The sequence below is a fragment of the Grammomys surdaster genome, unplaced genomic scaffold (assembly GCF_004785775.1).
Source record: "Grammomys surdaster isolate TR1022 unplaced genomic scaffold, NIH_TR_1.0 125612, whole genome shotgun sequence".
Taxonomy (NCBI): Eukaryota; Metazoa; Chordata; class Mammalia; order Rodentia; family Muridae; genus Grammomys; species Grammomys surdaster.
The window spans coordinates 716232-733448 of record NW_021620455.1 but is presented as its reverse complement, the minus strand read 5'-3'; the positions used below and the strand labels follow the sequence as shown (position 1 = coordinate 733448).

Below are 17217 nucleotides of genomic sequence, written 5' to 3'. Positions count from 1 at the left end.
GGCTGGCCTGGAAACCACCAATGTGTCTGCTCTTGCTTCCTGTTTGTTAGGATTAGTGGCATGTGCGTGCAACCATGCCTGGCAGAGTGTGAGTCCTTTTAAGTAAGTCCTCTGTTTCTAATTAGTGTGAACTGAGGTGGGTGGCATCAGTTAGTTCCTGTGATGGTGAGGTATGTTGCCCTTGTAGATGCCTTGGCAGTCACCAGTACACCTTCCCATTTCAGCAGGCTCGGGCTCTGCCCTGCAGTAGCTCATTAGCTGAATCCCATGGAAACATTCTCTGTGTAGCCCAAGCTGCCCTAGAATTCACAGATCCATCTGCCTACCAAGGCTTAACCAAGTGTTGGTACTTTTACCTTTTTTTCCTTTCTCTTTTAAATGTTTATATTTCTAGTCAGGAAATCTTGACCCCTGATATCCAAGGTGTTTTAAAATGAGCCATAGGTACAGGTAGTATCATATAGCCTAAGTACAGTTGTTGAGTTCTGCTGATTGAGGTACAATATGAAATCTAGCATGCATATAATTTTAGCAGTATTTTAAAAGTATTTTTAAAAAGAAAGTCTGTGCACATGAGTTGTGGCGACTCTGGGCCCTACTTTAAGCTAGGTGTTAATCTGAGAGCTGCACTTCTGTTGCTCTTTCATGTACATTTCTTTTTCAGAGGTTGACACAATTTTGGCTTTCCCAGATGGAGTCACTACAAGAAACCAAGTGGCAATTTGGGATAGTTACATTTAGAATCTGAAGTTCTGTACAAACTCAACCATTCTCCTAAAGGAAAAAAGTTTTCAATTTATTCCAAAGTATAAATATCCTGAATAATTTCATTCTGTGCAACTGAAACAAATAAAGACTGCAGTGGCATTTGGGTTTAAAAACACTTCACAGTGTGTTGTGTTTATTAAGTAGCTCCACAGAAGGTGTGATGGCAGGTGCAGTGGGTGAGTAGAGCTGCCTGAGCCTGCTCGGGCGTATCCATGCACCACGCACCAGCGGTGGGTGATGCAGCCCACTGGCCAGAGAGGAACGTGGGTGGTGGCTACACCATGTCCAGGATAAGGCCCAGGGATGGATGGCAGAGACAGAGGGAAGAGCTGGAGAGAGATTTGATGAGACTTTTTTTTTTTCTCTCTCAGATGTTAGTTTTTTGGTCTATAAACTGTAAAGGAAGGCTCAGACTTAAATAAATACATTTGAGTAATGGCCTTTATTGAGCAGAGTCCACCAATTCAGCTTCGAGTAGGTTTTCCCTTCAGCAGCGGCACTCATCTCTCCCAAGACTCCAGCTGAGACCCCTTCTTCTCCTGTGTCTATGAGGGAAGTAGAAGTGCATCACTATTCTCAATGGAGAGGACAATGCCTTTTTTTGACAGGAAAACGACCGGCTTAGGTATGCAAGACAACACTTGGTCCTCCAGTCAGTTTCCTTAATTAATTTTGTCCTGGAATATATACAAGTTATTGGTGGCAGCTACAGCAATGATGCTCTCCATGGGGTGCCAGGCTGTGTGCAGGATCTTCTTATTGAAGTCCAAACTGTCCACGCTTATCTCGTCTTTCTTTCTCTTACCCCCTGTACAGACTTTCCGTGGCTTCAGGCTGGCTCGGGGTTTGCTGTTCTCTCTTGAGGCTTCCAGTGTAACATCCTTCCGAGTGTTTCTATCAAACATTCTAAAGAAGTTGTTGTAGGACCCCGTCATAATGGCACTGTTCAGAGAAAAAAGAGGGGACACTGAGTACACAGCAGTATCATGGCAATGGCATGAACCAGGGTAATGGCATCAAGTCTGGACTCTCTACAGGCCCCAATTTCTACATTATCAGGAAAGAAATGTAATACAGATTCTCCAGTGAACTTCACTTATTTTCATGTCCAAGAAAAGTAATGGATCCATAATTTAAGTCCTTGATCACCAAGGCCAGAAGAGTGTGTCGGATCCCCTGCAATGTGTCTTACAGGTGATAGTAAGCTAAGACATGGGGGCGAGAACAGAAATCCTTCATCTCTCTTGTCTAATGTATAGAAGAGGGAAGAGGAAAGTCTCCTATCTAATGTATAGAAGAGGGAAGAGGAGAGAAAGGAGAGGCAGACAGTGGTGGAGGAATAGAAAGTAGAAGGAGCAGGGGGTAGTGGGAAGAAAGGAGGGATGAGGAAGAAAGAAGAAAACTCTGTCCAAGTCACTTTTACTCTAGCACTTGGGAGGCAGAGGTAGGAAGAGCTCTGTGAGTTTGAGGCCAGCCTGATCTACATAGTGAATTTCAAGACACCTAGGTCTATGTAATAGAGATCCTGTCTCAAAAAAGCAACCCTCCCCCCAACAAATCCTTCTCTGTCTTAGTCATAAACTGACAGTTTACCATAAGCCTGACCTCATTAACAATTAAGTCAAAACTGGTTATAGTCTAGTCACATTTCCCAACAGAGGTTAACTCAAGTTATTAAATGATGTGATTAATCTCTAAGTTTCTTTCAAAGCTAGGTACAATGGAGGTGCACATCTGTAATTCCAACATCAAGACAGCTAAAGCAGGAGGCTACCACAATTTGATCCACGACTTTGTAAGGGGTCATTTTTATTTTCTGTATGTTGGATTGTGTATGCGGTTGCAAGATGATTCTAGTATTGGGATTATAGGCAGCTGCCATACACTGAGGACCCCCCACGCCCATTTTGTTTTGTGTTTAGAAACAAGATTTCATATAGCATAGGTTGGCCTCAAACTTGATATATACCAGAGGATAACCCCAGACTCCTGATTTTCCTATAAGTACAGGGAACATGCCTATTTATACAGCAAGTTACAGGTCAGCTTGGGCTACAAAATATGTAATGCTGTTTCAAAACAAAACCAAAAACAAAAACAAAAAAAACACACAAAAAAAAAAAACAAAGCAAAAAAAAAAGACATTCCATGTGGCCCTTTGACTTCTCTGGCAAGTGAAGACCAACCAACCTCTTCTGTCCTCTCCTTGGAAACCCTCCAACTCTTCCTGGCCTCCATGCTCTTGCTGTCCCACAGCTGCATGGCTAGTGGTCTTTACAAAGCCAAAGTCCTTCAAGTTACTACACTGCTCAGGGCTCTTCCTAGCTGCCTGTATATATTTTATCATCTGGTTAAGCTTACCTCAAACTCCATACCAAATAAACTTAGAAAAACCTTGTTATTCTTGTTCATTCAAATCTGTTGATGTGTCAGGTTTCTGTTTTCTTGTCTTTATGTGCCAAATCTTCCCAACATACTGATGTTAGCACAGTGCACAGGAGGCCAGGCAGTACCACTGGCCTCACTCCTCATCACTGTATTTTCCACTGTTCATTCCCACTTGTGGTCTCTGTCCTTTCTAAAATGAACTAGCAGTCAGCATCATCATTTCCCGAGGCAGGTTCTTATTGTGTGTAGCTCTAACTGACCTAGAACTCACCTTGTAAATCAGTGCGACTCTGAATTCAAGAGATGCACCTGTCTTTGTCTCTTAATTGGTTAAGATTAAAAGTATGTACACACCTGGTAGCCACTCTCTCTTAAACTTATAATTCGTATATTATGGACATTTATCTCCATGGTTACCCCTGGACGCCATTGGTTGATCTCATATCCTTTACTCAATCACTCCATTAAAAAAACATTTTACATGTGTGGGTGTTTTGCCTTTGAGTACACCTGTGCGCCAATTGAGGCCAGAGGAGAGCTTCATTCACATCTCCCTAGAAATGAACCCTGTTCTTCTGGAAAAAGAAATAGTATTTTTAACTGCTCTGTAAATTCACCAGCTCCTCCATCCACCTTAGGTTTTTCCTTCAGGCAGGGTCTCTCACTAAATGTGGCACTCACTGATTTGGCTGGGCCTGCCAGAAGCCAATGAAGCCCAGTAATTTTCCCACTGTTGGGATTACAGCTGTGCACTGCCATACCTGGCTTTTAGGTGGATTCTGGAGCTACACACTCAGGTCCTCATGTTTGCATGGTAAACATATTCCCCCCCCCCCGCCCTTCTTTTCAGAGTCAGGAATTCTCTCTGTAGCCCTGGCTGTATTCTGGGTAACTTCTGATCTTCCTTGCAGCTCATTAATCTCTAGTTAGACTTGGATCAGCTGTATCTTTTATTTCTAAAAGTTGTGTTAGAACTTCTTAGAACATTTTATTAGTCTTATGGTTCTCTGATCAGCTTTTTGGTTCTGTCCTTTAATTAGTAACTATTCTAAGTATTCTTATTTTATAATCTGTTACTTACTACATTTGAACTCTTACAATGTTATGCCAGGTATGGTAATTCCATACCTTCTAATTCTAGCACTCAGGAGGCTGAGGTAAAAGGATTTTGAGTTCAAGACTTTCCAAAGATACAAACCAAGAGTCTGTGCCAAAAATAAAAAGGACTGAGGATATACAGATATAACTTTGTTGGTAGAATGTTTGTCTAGAATGAATGCATGAAACCCTGGGCTGGATTCCCAGTACCACATAAATTGGGTAAGGTAACACATCTATAATCCTAGCACATGGGAAGTTTAGGCAGGGGTTTAGGTGTTCAAAGCGATCCTCAAGTAAATCTTGAGTTTGAGGCTAGCCTGGGATACACCAGACTTTGGTAACCCAAGTAAAAATAAAAACATTCTTAGAAATTTTATTGTTTCTGTTGCCTGTGACAGCATTTTCCTGAATATATGTGATAAATTCCTCTTGTGAGCGTCTTAAATGATTTCACACTGGAAGAGACCTGAGCGCTGGGTGATTGAGGCAGTCTTGCATGCTTTTCATTGAGTTTCAAAAGATCCATGAATGCCTTCTACCTGGGAACCTTAAGGTATAAAATACAGGCTGCTTACTGTAAAAGCAGAGGATCCTCCAGTCTCAGGTAAGTTGGGAGCAATGACAGACTCAGTGCTTCAAGGTTTATGGCAGGTCCACAAGTCACTCTGGGAGCTGCTGCCAGTCTGAAGCTCATGCTGCTTGCTGTAGCCAAGGGATAGCAGTGTTTGTCCTCTGAAAGTCTAAACTGGCAAGCTAGTTAATTTGTGAGCAGTTTAGGAAAGGTCTGTCTAAGGGTGCTCAGCCTTGTCTCTGAGGAAGCATTTAGCTCTTCACTGTGAGGTCTCTCACACCATGCAGCTAGGACAGACCTCAAAGTCCTGCAAGCTTCGAAACAGAGACACATTGTAGGATTGAACATTTGAGACTGAGGCAGCAATCTTAAGTTTGTGAGCTCAACTATTACTTAAAGAAGCTAATGTAGGTATCTGGATAGTTCTGAGACAGGGTCATGCTATACAGCCCAAGCTAGTCCTCAACAGGTAGTTCTCCTGCCTTATCACCCAAATGCGGTGGTTAAAACTGTGCTACCACATCCCTAGCTATTTATATTGAAGTGTTTGACAGTGTCTAGTCACTTAAATTCTCAACAGAAATTCTACAAAAAGATGATCTCAGACAATCTGCTTATATCACCTGAAACATGTCTTCTTATGGGATGATTTCAAAGACTCTCAGTAACACTGAAAAACCAATGTGATCTGTACAGGAGACAAATGATGAAGCCTACAGGAAGGGTGTGTCCTGTGCCTTAAACTCCCTAAACACAAGCAAACTGAATGGTGGCCTTTTGGACTGGTGAATGACTTGCTGCTTCCTTTCTTCCACTTATCCATGTAATCACTCACTGAGTACTCTACATGTACCATGAACCAAGGTGCACTGTCAGTGAGCAAAGTCAAATACCTGGCTTTCTCTGGGATACCTCATGGGACAAATAAAAGACCTAGAAAACAGAATCCTGTCAGCATCTTGCAACTGACTGAGATCTCTCCCAGTCTGAAGGGCTTGCTGGAGATCACAAAGGAAGGAACCAGCACCTCTGGATGTCAGCGTGCTATGACTCTGGGAGCCTCACCTGTCTGAACCATTCCAGCAGCACTCGAATTTGTCAAAGATGCAGTCATTCTCATACAAGGAGCAGAGCTTGCTTCGTAGGTACTCATGTACCTGGTGGGTCTCGACAGGCCTGCCCTCCATGTTGAGGTCCCATACTTTCACCGACAGATAGTCTCTGGTCATCATGTATCGACCACTGTGGCTGAACTTGACATCAGATATAGATGAGATTATTTCTGAGAAAAAGGATCTACTGCTGGGATCTTCTGGCTCTTCAAAAACTGAAAAACAAAGTGACCACTTTCAGCTACTATGCTAAATCAGAAGACTACCAACCTAAAATCAGCAGAGGTTTCTCAGAGACCCTGAAGGGCTCAGTGTCATCCTCACTTCCCTAGCTTTGTCTTCCTCTACCATCAGTGCCCATAAGGTGCAGGCCTTCAAATCCTTGCAGACCTTGAACCATATGGGGGCACACATGACTGCAGCTGCTTGTAACCCTCAAGATACTGGGCTGGGAACATGATGTACCTATTTGTCCACATTGCAAGAGTATGTGTAGTACAGAAACAGTGCTCTGGGCACCTTGGGAAGGGCCTACTCATCAGAAGGCACAGAGCTTGCAGGACTGCTAGACTGCCTTGGACCTTAAACCAACAATACAGTGGCCAGCTACACAATACGTCTACTGGACAAGCCCAGACAGCAAAGAAGTTTGCCTTCTCTAGTGAGTGGTCATGTTCCACGGTGATTTGAGTGAAGGAGTGGTATTGCTTCCTCCACAGAACTAGCTTTGTCTGCAGCAGCTTAATAGCTCCCTCCCTTCACCTGGGACCCATGGCAGAGAGAGGTCTACCACCCAAGGCTTCTGGATCCCCAGCTCATAGACATGCCCATGTCTTATCATGTTTTAGGCTGGGAGATACATTTCCTTTTCTTGAAGCTTCTCTAGGGCTTCTAAAATTCTGTGTAGGAGCTTGTGATGGTTGCTGGCTCTGCATGGAACAGACTGGGAGCAAGCTAGTGCCAATATGAAGCATTTACTCAATTAATCTAGTGCTGAGAAGGACAGCTCTTCTTGAAACCTAAAGTTGTTTACTAAGGAACACCTGGAAGACACAGGCTACGTATGCTAGTACTACAGGAACAGCATTCCATGACACGCTTTGGCCTCAGGAGGAGCACTTCCTGGTTGATACACATTTCACAATGCCACTCCAGAGTAGGTGAGAAAGACTTGCTTCCCTATTTGCACAAGTATATCAGCATTGGGAGTGGGAAGTTCTCCTAGACAGCTGTGCATTGTAGCTTTCTAAGATGATGTACAAGGACAACATAGATCATGGTATGCTTTGAAGTTGGGTTCTCATTTTTTTAAAGATTTATTTTATGTATATGAGTATATTGTCGCTGCCTTTAGACACAGAAGAGGGCATAGGATTCCATTACAGATGGTTGTGAGCCATTATGTGGTTGCTGGGAATTGAACCCAGGACATCTGGAAAAGCAGTTAGTGCCGTCTTTGCTGAGCCATCCCTCTAGCCTCCTTCCCCTCCCCCCATTTAAAAATACATTTATTTATTTGGTTTAGGGATGGAGCTTGCATGTCAAAGTCAGAGGACAATTTTCAGGAGTCAGTTTTCTTCCACCATGTAGATCCTGAGGATCAAACAGACTCAGGTCACCAGTCTTGGCAGAGAGTACCTTCACTGGCTGGGCCATCTCACTGGCTCTCAAAGTTTATTTTTAAAATTTTAGGTGTGCATTTGTATGTGGCAGGGGGCAATCTCCTGGAACTGGAGAGTTTTCATGTTGAGGCAGCGTCTCACTCACTATGTAGCCCTGGTCAAATATCACTGTATGGACAGTTTGCCTGGAAATCTCCCTGCCGCTGCTTATAGGATTAAGAGCACGGTTTTGCTTGTTTTTGCCATAAAGCTGGAATTAATAGACAGTTGTAAGCCACTTGAAACGGGTTGTGGAAACCAAACTCAGGTCCTCTGCAAGAGCAGTTCACACTTAGCAGGTGAGCTATCTCTCTGTAAAGAGCAACGCTTTATCCCCACCCTCTTTTGAAGATGAAGTCTCTTCCTGGCCCTCACACAATCAATTCTGCCTCAGTTTCCTGAGTAGCATGGACTCCAGGCACACAGCACTGTATCTGTTTGATACAGACAACACAAGTGGAATGCACTCTGATAGCTACGGCCCAGGTCCTACTACACAAAAGAGGCTAGGATGACGGTGTTCACTGGATGGACCCAGGTCACAGAGAGCTCAGAGTACAGGAAGCTGCTGGAGTACTTCTTTATTAGCATGGCCCATGGGGAGCTTGCCTGCCCATGCTCCAAGCCTGAAGAAGACATTTAGGGCTTCTATCAGCATGAACAGGAAATCAAGGGTATTCTCAGAGACTTACACTTGGCATGCCTGTCACATAGGGCAGAGGAACGCATGTCACACAGCCTGATGGTCCCCTTGCTGCTGCTGTAGACGAATACATTGCACTGGTGTGGGTGGAACTCTGCGGCAGTGATGACTTCTGTCAGCTCCTCCATGTTAGCTGGCTTGATGTCCACAATGTCTGGAGCACGATGTTAAGGCATAGTGCTTAGCTGTCCAAGGGAAATGTGATAGAAAACTGTGCAGTGAGGCATAAGGGAGGAGCTGCAGGAGACTGACCATATACACTGCCACAGAGGAGCCCACAGCCAGGGGCTTCAGGTGGATGCAGGACAGTATGTACGACAGAGCACACAGAATGACATCTACAATGAAGCCAATCAGTGCCACCTACACACATATTTCTATCTATAATTAAGAAAACATGGACAGTATCAAATTACAAATTCTGCCTTTCTAATTACTTAACTTCCAGAGCTTGGATTGCTAGACCAATATAAACACATCAGGAAGTCAAGCATGAATCAGCCGATGGAAATAAAAGGAAGAGTGAAATTCTGCTCTGGGCCATTGTGGGAAGTCGATGGACAGATTTATCTATCAAGAGAAACTAAGACAAAAATAATATACAATGTACGAGTTGTGTATCTCATCACTGGATGCCACAACGGAGAGACAGGAACCCAAAGAAGAAAAAGACAGCAAGAGTCTCAAGCTGCCTAGTCAGTGGCAGGGTGCAGTAGAGAGGGGACCCAGCCCAACTCTGATACCCTCAAGTTAGGTAGATGAAAGCTGCTGGGGTTACAGGGTAAAACATGACAGAAATAGCAGGGAGCTAAGGCTGAGACCTCACAGAAGGTAGGTGACGACTCAACACAAGGACAGCAAGGCAGCCTGGGGGCAAGAACAAGTACTGTGACCTCTACGGTGACAAGAACTAAAGTGCTTAAGAGTTCCAGTCAGGCAGGACATGAATGGTTCACTGGAGGGCAAGAGGTGGGAGGCATATGGTAATATTCAAGGTTTCTCACATGAACTTTCAGGCAAAGGTTAGTATCTTTAGGGACACTCAATCGCAAAGACCTTCTGTTGCCACTACTCTAGAAAATACTGCATTCAAAAGGTCAGTGTTTGAGAGACCACGGTAGAGCTGTTCATGAGAAGTAATTACACAGAAACCAAAGAAACAAACAGAGGCAGCACTTGGTAAAGGATACTGAAGCTTCTATCTGTGATTTCTAAATGCCATAGGTTAATTCTCAGATCATCTGCAGAGAGATATGTTTCATGATCACTATTTACTGAAATGGAATTTATGTGATATGTATGAGCATTTGCAAAAATTCGTCGTGGACTTGCTTCTACCATAAGGTCCATGGGCTTCAATATTGGAACCTAAAAATGGAACGGAGAAAGGAATTTAAAACAAAGGTCACAATAGCATAAGCATCTGGCATTTAGACAAGAAAAGGGACAGGTTTTCTACAGCTGTGCAACACCTCAAATCAGAGGAGAGCTGCTACAGAGTACAGGGTGGAAAGCTGCCTGTTCACAGCCATTCCTCCTTGTTCCTGTTACAGAAGTACTATGGTCTTGTTCTTGTTGGAAAAAAGAAGGTAAACTGCCCTAACCAATGTTCTCTAGGTCACCAAAGCATTACTCTCTTGGGTGTTCTCTGGTGGCCATGGCTGAGACTAGACAGTAACTCCTTGTCTTTGTAGCTGAGGGCACAAATCTCTGCTCTTATAGCGCTGTGCTTTGATTCACAGTGTCAACTCATGGGCCACAGTGGTGGAGTATATGCATATGTAGGGATCAACAGACAGTATGCAGGGAGTCCTTTGGGCTGAGAAGCATCTAATGAAGCATTTATCTGTGATTTGTAAATGCTGTAGGTTAATTCTCAAGAGCATCTGCTGAGATCTGAGATGGAGAGCTGGCTAGTCTGGTCTGAAGTGCAGCTAGTAACCTGGATGGTGTACAGGCCTTGGTGCCACAGCCCCACAGGATTCTGGGGTATCAGTTGCTAGGTGCAGAGAGTTAATAGGTGCAGAGAGATAAGGAGGGGGGTGAGGGAAGGGATGGAGAAGGGGAGACCTGGACAGAACACTTGTGCCTGACACAGGCATAAGACTCAGTCTAAAGAAGCAATACCACGAGACAGAAGAGGAAAAGACTCCCCATTTCTCTATTATTCAGGGAAGGAAAGCCTAAGGTTCCAGAGAAAGTTAAATACTAGAGTAATTTTTATTGCTGTAATTAGATACTAAGGAACTAAAGGCTTAGAAGAATTTTTCAACTTAGTCTTCTCTAGCCAAATTCTGTAAAAGTGTGCCTGGATAAATGTGTAGAGATGCTGTTCGAATTTTAGCCTAGGTAGGTGCTGACTATACCCTGGGGTTTCATAGAACAGAAATGCCAGTTCCACAATATGCAAGTCTAAGACACACACCTGCCATGACCCTCTACTGTTTCCAGCTAACCAAGGCAGCAACAACTGCAATCCTAACTGAAAGAGTCCTTTTAATTAAATCCCTTCTCATAGAATTAAAATAATAGGAAAAAAAATCCTTAAAAGAAGCAGAAACTCCAGTCTGGACCTAGAATATCAGAGTTGGTAGCCAATGATTCTGTCCTCACTGTGTGCCAACACACTACCACCTCTCTCATAGGCTTCACTCTGGCCACCTGACAGGTTTTATTCCAGTTAATTCTGTCAAAGAGGCCTGGTAAGACCTGTGTTTCACCAAATAAGCACATGAGCTTATGGAATACGCAGGGGTCTGAATGAGAGAATCTCAGCGTCTGGGAAGGCTGTGTGTGCAAGTGGGATGAAGTTGGTGACAGGAGAGGTAAGCAGGAGGTTCCAGAGAACTTGGCAATAGCACCTTACAACATGGGAGATTTAAAAATGTGTTCACACTAAGTCACAGATGCAAACACAGCCACTATGCCAGAACTGAGCTATGGTATGGAAGAGAACATCTGAGTTCTATGACTTAGACTTCAACAAACAGCATCTCTTCTCTTGGCCCAGTAACAGGTTACCTGGTAGAGGAGGAAGACAGCCTTTGGATAGTCAGCCCAACTCTGCTCACTGTCTTTGTACAGGGACAGAGAGCCCTTACTTGGCTGTCACCATTTTCTAGCTTTTTCAAGAAAATGGGTCAGAGACTATATACATTCCAACTGCTGGGCCTGAGACATCCTAGAGAAGGCATGTCAAAAAAGGCTGCCACATAACAGCAGCACAGAGGTGGCTACTTTCACATAACAATACCATACCTTCACTTGGTTAACAGTGTAACAAAGGCTTATATTTCACTGAAAAATCCGTTAGCCACTTATCTCAAAAGCTGCGCTCCATTCCTACCCAGGTGCCACTGTTTGCGCTGAGCCCACTACTGAAAGTATCAATGATCAATCCAACAGGTGAAGAATTAAAAAAAAAAAAATCAGTGTGCTCAAGAAGAAATTAACTCAAGAGGAAATTTCACCAGCTCCACTGCTAGTGTCTCACTGGTTGACCAGCTACTGTATCTTCACTGTGTTACTATACTAGCAAATACTCTGGATTCTACCACAAAAGCTCAACCGCCTGGGTACTTCTCAACAGAAGCTCTACCAGAAAACCAAACATGAGCTTCTCCCTCAGCACCATCTTATGACCTTGGTGACATTGAAGAATCCCATTTTCAACAAGTTTACAGCAACTAGGGCTATTACCATCATTATAGATGAGTCAGGAAGGTAAAGCCTGTGACACTCAAAACAGTATTCTCAACAGCTGATATAACTGTTTTGGATTATTTCTGAAAAGTGCTCGAAGGGTTAAAGAAAATGCAGCATATACCCGTAGTGCCGTAATTCTAAATGGGTCTCGAAGTCGTCCATCTTCATCTTTCAAGTTATAACCTTCTGCTCTTTTATCCCGTTCACTTATTTTCCATAATTTAATAGTTTTATCTGAAAATAAAAACCTTATTCTTTATATTAAAAGAAAAATCATAAATGACATGTATCACTGTTATTTAACCACTAGGAAACTGCTGCCTGCCTAAGTTGGTGTCTAAGCTTAGGAGGCCGGGGAGGTGGCTCACTGGGGAAAAGCAGTTGCTTAACAAGCATGAGACTCCAGCTTCACATCCCTAGCCATGTCCCTAAAACCTCAGTGCTGTCTGCATTATTCAAACAAATAAGAGAGTGACAGTGGAGGATATCCAATGGCTTCCTCTGGCCTCCAGAAGCATGCATACGTAAGTATTCACTACATAAATGCATATGCACTATACACACACATACAAAAACTAAAGATGTAAACAAATATATGAAGTAATACTGGTTTTCTATGAAGAATTTGAATTTTCTAGCTATTGTTTTCACCCTAGCTGACAATTCACCTTCTCCAAAGTTTAAAGCAGAAACAACCTCTAGAGTTATTTACAATAAGAATCCATCCACACTAGAATTAAAAATAAATCAAATAGTCATTTACAATTCTCACCATTTGTAGAGAGTAGAAAATGAGCAGCATTCTGTTGCGGTAACCACCTGATTTTATTAATTTTTTCTTCAATTTCTAGACTTTTCAAATAGTCAAACTCTGGCTCATGACTCTGAAAGGTACTGTAAACATTGTACTCTCCCCTAGAGTGAGCGCGGCCTTTATTCTGCAAGGAAACATGATAGCTTCTTTAATGAACTTAAAGCACAAGGCAGATAGATTTTTGACTACTATCAACATGAGCATTAAATGATCACACATCTTTTAAGTTAAAAAGGTCTTGACTCAAAAAAACTCTTGACGAAGCTGGCATTAATGCACTTGGAAGAATAAAGAACGCGCAGCCCTTTCTGCACACTATAAGTCTTCTCTGCAGTGGGCAAGCAGTTTTGTGGGACATGACTAAGCCTGTCTGTGGATGTGCCCCCTCTTCCACCTTTTTGTTTTTAATTGTCAAACAGGCCCCAAGTTTACAGTGTAACCAAAGTTTGAGGGCCCAAGTCTTACCTCTGGCAGCCCCTGCCAGTTTAACTTGGCAGTTCCAGTATGCCAGTAGAAAAGAAAATGAAGTAAGACTCAAAGAGATTGAATGTGGCCATTATCAGGGGAAGCAGAGAAGTCTAATGGCTACTACACTGATTCACCTCTCCAGCTAACTTTTGGTACTGATATGAGTTTAAAATTTTAACAGAGGGGAAAAATCAAAGTGTAAGAGGTATGTGTAGTCTGGCAGTCTTAGTCAGGGTGTTTTTATCTAGTAATTTCCATTCTGGCTCTTATTGCTTGAAGAGATGGACTAGCTCTCAGGAGATGCTAGATTCTGTTCCATGGTGCAGCGTTGCCCTGTGGATGACTGCACATGTCTGCGGTGTAGTACTGTTAGCTCTGCTGTTCCGGGAATCCAAGGACAAAGACAATGACTTATCATTGTGATTTAATCTTTAATGTGGATATGCACACACGGAAGCAGGTAATCCAAAGGAAAGCAGTCAAATACAAGTGATCCAGAGATGCCACATTCTTATACTCTTTCCAACTGCCTTGTGGATCCACATAAGATAGGAATGCTTTTGAACAAAAATATTTTCTAAGTGTCTATTGCAATAGGATGAAGGCATCGTCAGCTTAGGAGTACTCACACAGAGAAGATTTCTTCCTCATCTACTAAGGTAGTACTTGAAAAAATATTCTACATAATTACTGCAACAGGACTGAGTGTAAAAAAAATTGGATACTGAAAACTAAGCTTTCTTTCTGGTAAGCAGTATGTACAGCATGTAGTGATGACATTTGACTGTGGACTGTAAAGCACTGACCTCTTGTTCCCGTTGGAAAATAACAACTCTGCCACCTTTGTCTCCTGTTGCAAGAAGGTCTCCAGAGTAATTAAACTCAACGGTGGAGATGATGTCGGCTGTCAATAGAAGACAGAGTCAATCACAACTGATGTTTTTGTGAGGATCAAAAGATGAACACATACAAATTTTCCCTCCAGATAAAACAAACATCCCATGAAAATGCATATATACTTCTTGTCTGCTTTATGGATCTAAGGTAGAACCCACGTACATGGGAATTCTGAGAGTCTGATTTCACTGATCCAATTTAACCTCATGTTCCTGTCATCAGTAACTTATCTAGACTTGGATGGTTTTATTTACAAAGTAGGATAAGAATTTAGAAAAATAATTTTTAAAGGAAAACAACACAAAACACCCCAGTTGGCTTTAGAAGAATGGTACCTAACTTTAAAATGCACGCTTAATGTCAACTTTTAAAATAAATATATTTTTTAATGTTTATGAATATTTGCCTGTAGGCATGTATGTGTGCCACATGTACACAGTACCCGGCAGACAGCAAAAAGGGTATCGTATCCCCTGGGACTGGAGTTAAGAGTGCTTGCTAACCTCCACATAGGCACTGTAAACTGAGCCTAGGTTTTCTGCAAGAGAAGTCAGTGCTCTTTAACCACTGATTCACCTCTCCAGCTCCCTAAATTTGATTCTTACACAGTAATAATAGGAATGTTTTAATATTCATATAGAACCTTTTGCTGGTCTCTGTACAGTGCTACAGATCATGACCACCCTGTTCAAGATTGACAAACGGTAAGGCTTGGAGCTCTTTCCCAATCCCAAGGTGTCTGAAGAGGCTCTGCAGTACATAAATGGTGTGTATGCCACCTCAGGGGAAGACTACAGGGGTGGGAAGCAGGGTGGTACGCTCCATGCCTATGAGTGGGAAAAGCTGTCATATTTCTAGACAAAAATCTAGGACTCTGGAGGACAGTCTTACACATTTTAACTGTGCCACCTGCTGCCTGAATAAGAATAAGGTTCAGACACACTCTGAGGCAGTATGGCATATCCTGTGGACTAAATCTGCAGCATATATGGCAGTAAGGTCAGCTGACTTGATCATGAGGCCAGTGATGTTGCAGACTAGTTTCTGTGCTATACAGCTTTTCAAGTCAGCATCAGCTGTCAACTTGACAAAAAACTAGAATTACCTGAGAAAAGAGGACCTCAACCTAAAATCACCTCAATCAGACTGGCCTGTGAACATTCTTTGCAACATTTTCTATCATTTTATTGGGGGGGGGGGAGGGGAGCAAGGCTGAAGGGGTTGAGTAGAGAGGTGGGTGTTTGACAAGATCTCTTTATGTAGACCAGGCTGACCTAGAATTTAGAGAGATCTGCCTGCCTCTGGCGCCAAGTGCTGGGATTACAGGTGTGTGCCACTACCTGGTGAAGCATTTTCTTAATTGCTAACTGATATTCAAGGACACAGCTCACTGCTGGCCTTGGCTGTATAAGAAAGCTAGCTGAGTAAGCTAGAGGGAGTAAACAAGTAAGCAGCTTCCTTCCAAGGTCTCTGAGTCATTTCCAGCTCTCCATGTTCCTGCCCTGGTTTCTCTCAACGATCGACTAAAACCTGTAAGCTAAAATAAGCCCTTTCTTCTTCAAGTTTCATTTGGTCATGGTGTTTATCACAACATCTGAAAGGCAGACTAGAACACAGCTATAAGCACATTCTCTACCAGTTAAGTTTCTCTATGTAGCCCTGGCTGTCCTAGAGCTCACTCTGTAGATCAGACAGGTTTCTAACTCAGAGATCCTCTGCCTCTGCCTCCCTAGTGCTGGGCCTAAAGGCTTGTATGTACCATCACCACCTAGCAACTAGATGCAATTCTTAAGAGTTGTATGATGAGAGCAAACTGTGCTCTATCCCAACAAACTCCATTTTATAAGCAGCGTTTGATTCTACTGTGAGAATGGATGACGACTCTGTACTTAGCTGGACACTGTAAACAAACACCATCTGTCTAGCATCATACCCCAACTCTCCCCTCCTCCTCCTACCACACACACACACATTGATAAACAATTATTCTTCTAAGTAGCATCATACCCCAACTCTCCCTTCCTCCCACACACACACACATAGATAAGCAATTATTCTTCAAAGTAAAAAGGGTGCCATACTGTAAATTTATTGACGTAAATGAGCACAAGCATGTATTAAAGTCATTACCAGGAAAGCCAAGTCTGGTATGTCTGTAGCTCCCTCAAATGAAACCTATACAGAGGCAGGCACCCTAACACTGTGATGTGATGGCCCTAGCAACCTGCCATCTGACCACCTTGGGTATGATTCAAGGCACCAAAAGCAGAAAACTGACTGTTTTCAGGGATTTCAGCTTCGCTTAGTCTGCGGTGTGACCTGCTCTAACTGCTGCCTGTCCATTCAACCTAGTACTCTTATCTGGACCTGATGCTCTTTCCATACATACATTTACCTGAATCTGGTCTTGCCCTTTGCTCTTCCAGCTCCCCACACCTCACTTCTGCAGCTTAAATCTGGCAGCATCTCCAGGAGGCTCCCCTTCGGCTTTGCCCTCTCACTCCTCTGCCTCTCTACCTGCTTTTGTTTCTCAGGCTTCTTTGCAATTCCTTGAATTCCACTTGGGCCTCTTTAACCTCTGTAGTCATTCTGTTACCTACATATATGTACAGAGGTATTACTAGATGACCTGTAATGCACGATTTGAGCATTACTATTAGTAACTAATGACAAAAACAGAAGAACCAGTGTTTGCCTTAGCTGACTGTCAAGGAAAGGACTGCCTGGCAACTTGCAACCAATGAAACTACCACACCTTGTGAATTTATTGTTACTCAATAAACTCTGACAAAGTGGAAAGGCAGAAATGCATCTGACAGAGCCTCTCTTTTAACATTGCACAAGAGCACCAATCAAATAGTTGCCAAAAGTTTCCTGAAGATACCTCAGAGTTGGCATGGCTATGTTGGTATTGCTTGCTGACCCCACTAAGGGGGCTCCTTGTCTCAAAAGGCTTCAGTTGGACGTGGCATAAGGACTAGACTATGTCCCCCCACCCTTTTTTGAGAGAGGGTCTCATGTAGTTCAGG

The 17217-nt window shown here is 43.1% G+C and overlaps 1 protein-coding gene across 1 annotated transcript; it reads right to left on the bottom strand.

Moving 5' to 3' along the window:
* Window positions 1–867: 867 nt before the first annotated feature.
* Ppp2r2d (protein phosphatase 2 regulatory subunit Bdelta) lies at window positions 868–14195 on the bottom strand. The gene is made up of 6 exons (XM_028787151.1): window positions 14098–14195; window positions 12131–12243; window positions 9495–9672; window positions 8294–8458; window positions 5894–6155; window positions 868–1710 (listed from the first exon to the last, which is right to left on the bottom strand). Exons 3-6 carry the CDS (start codon window positions 9652–9654, stop codon window positions 1431–1433), a joined length of 867 nt encoding a protein of 288 aa, XP_028642984.1. The 5' UTR covers window positions 9655–9672; window positions 12131–12243; window positions 14098–14195; the 3' UTR covers window positions 868–1430.
* Between the last annotated feature and the right edge of the window lie 3022 nt (window positions 14196–17217).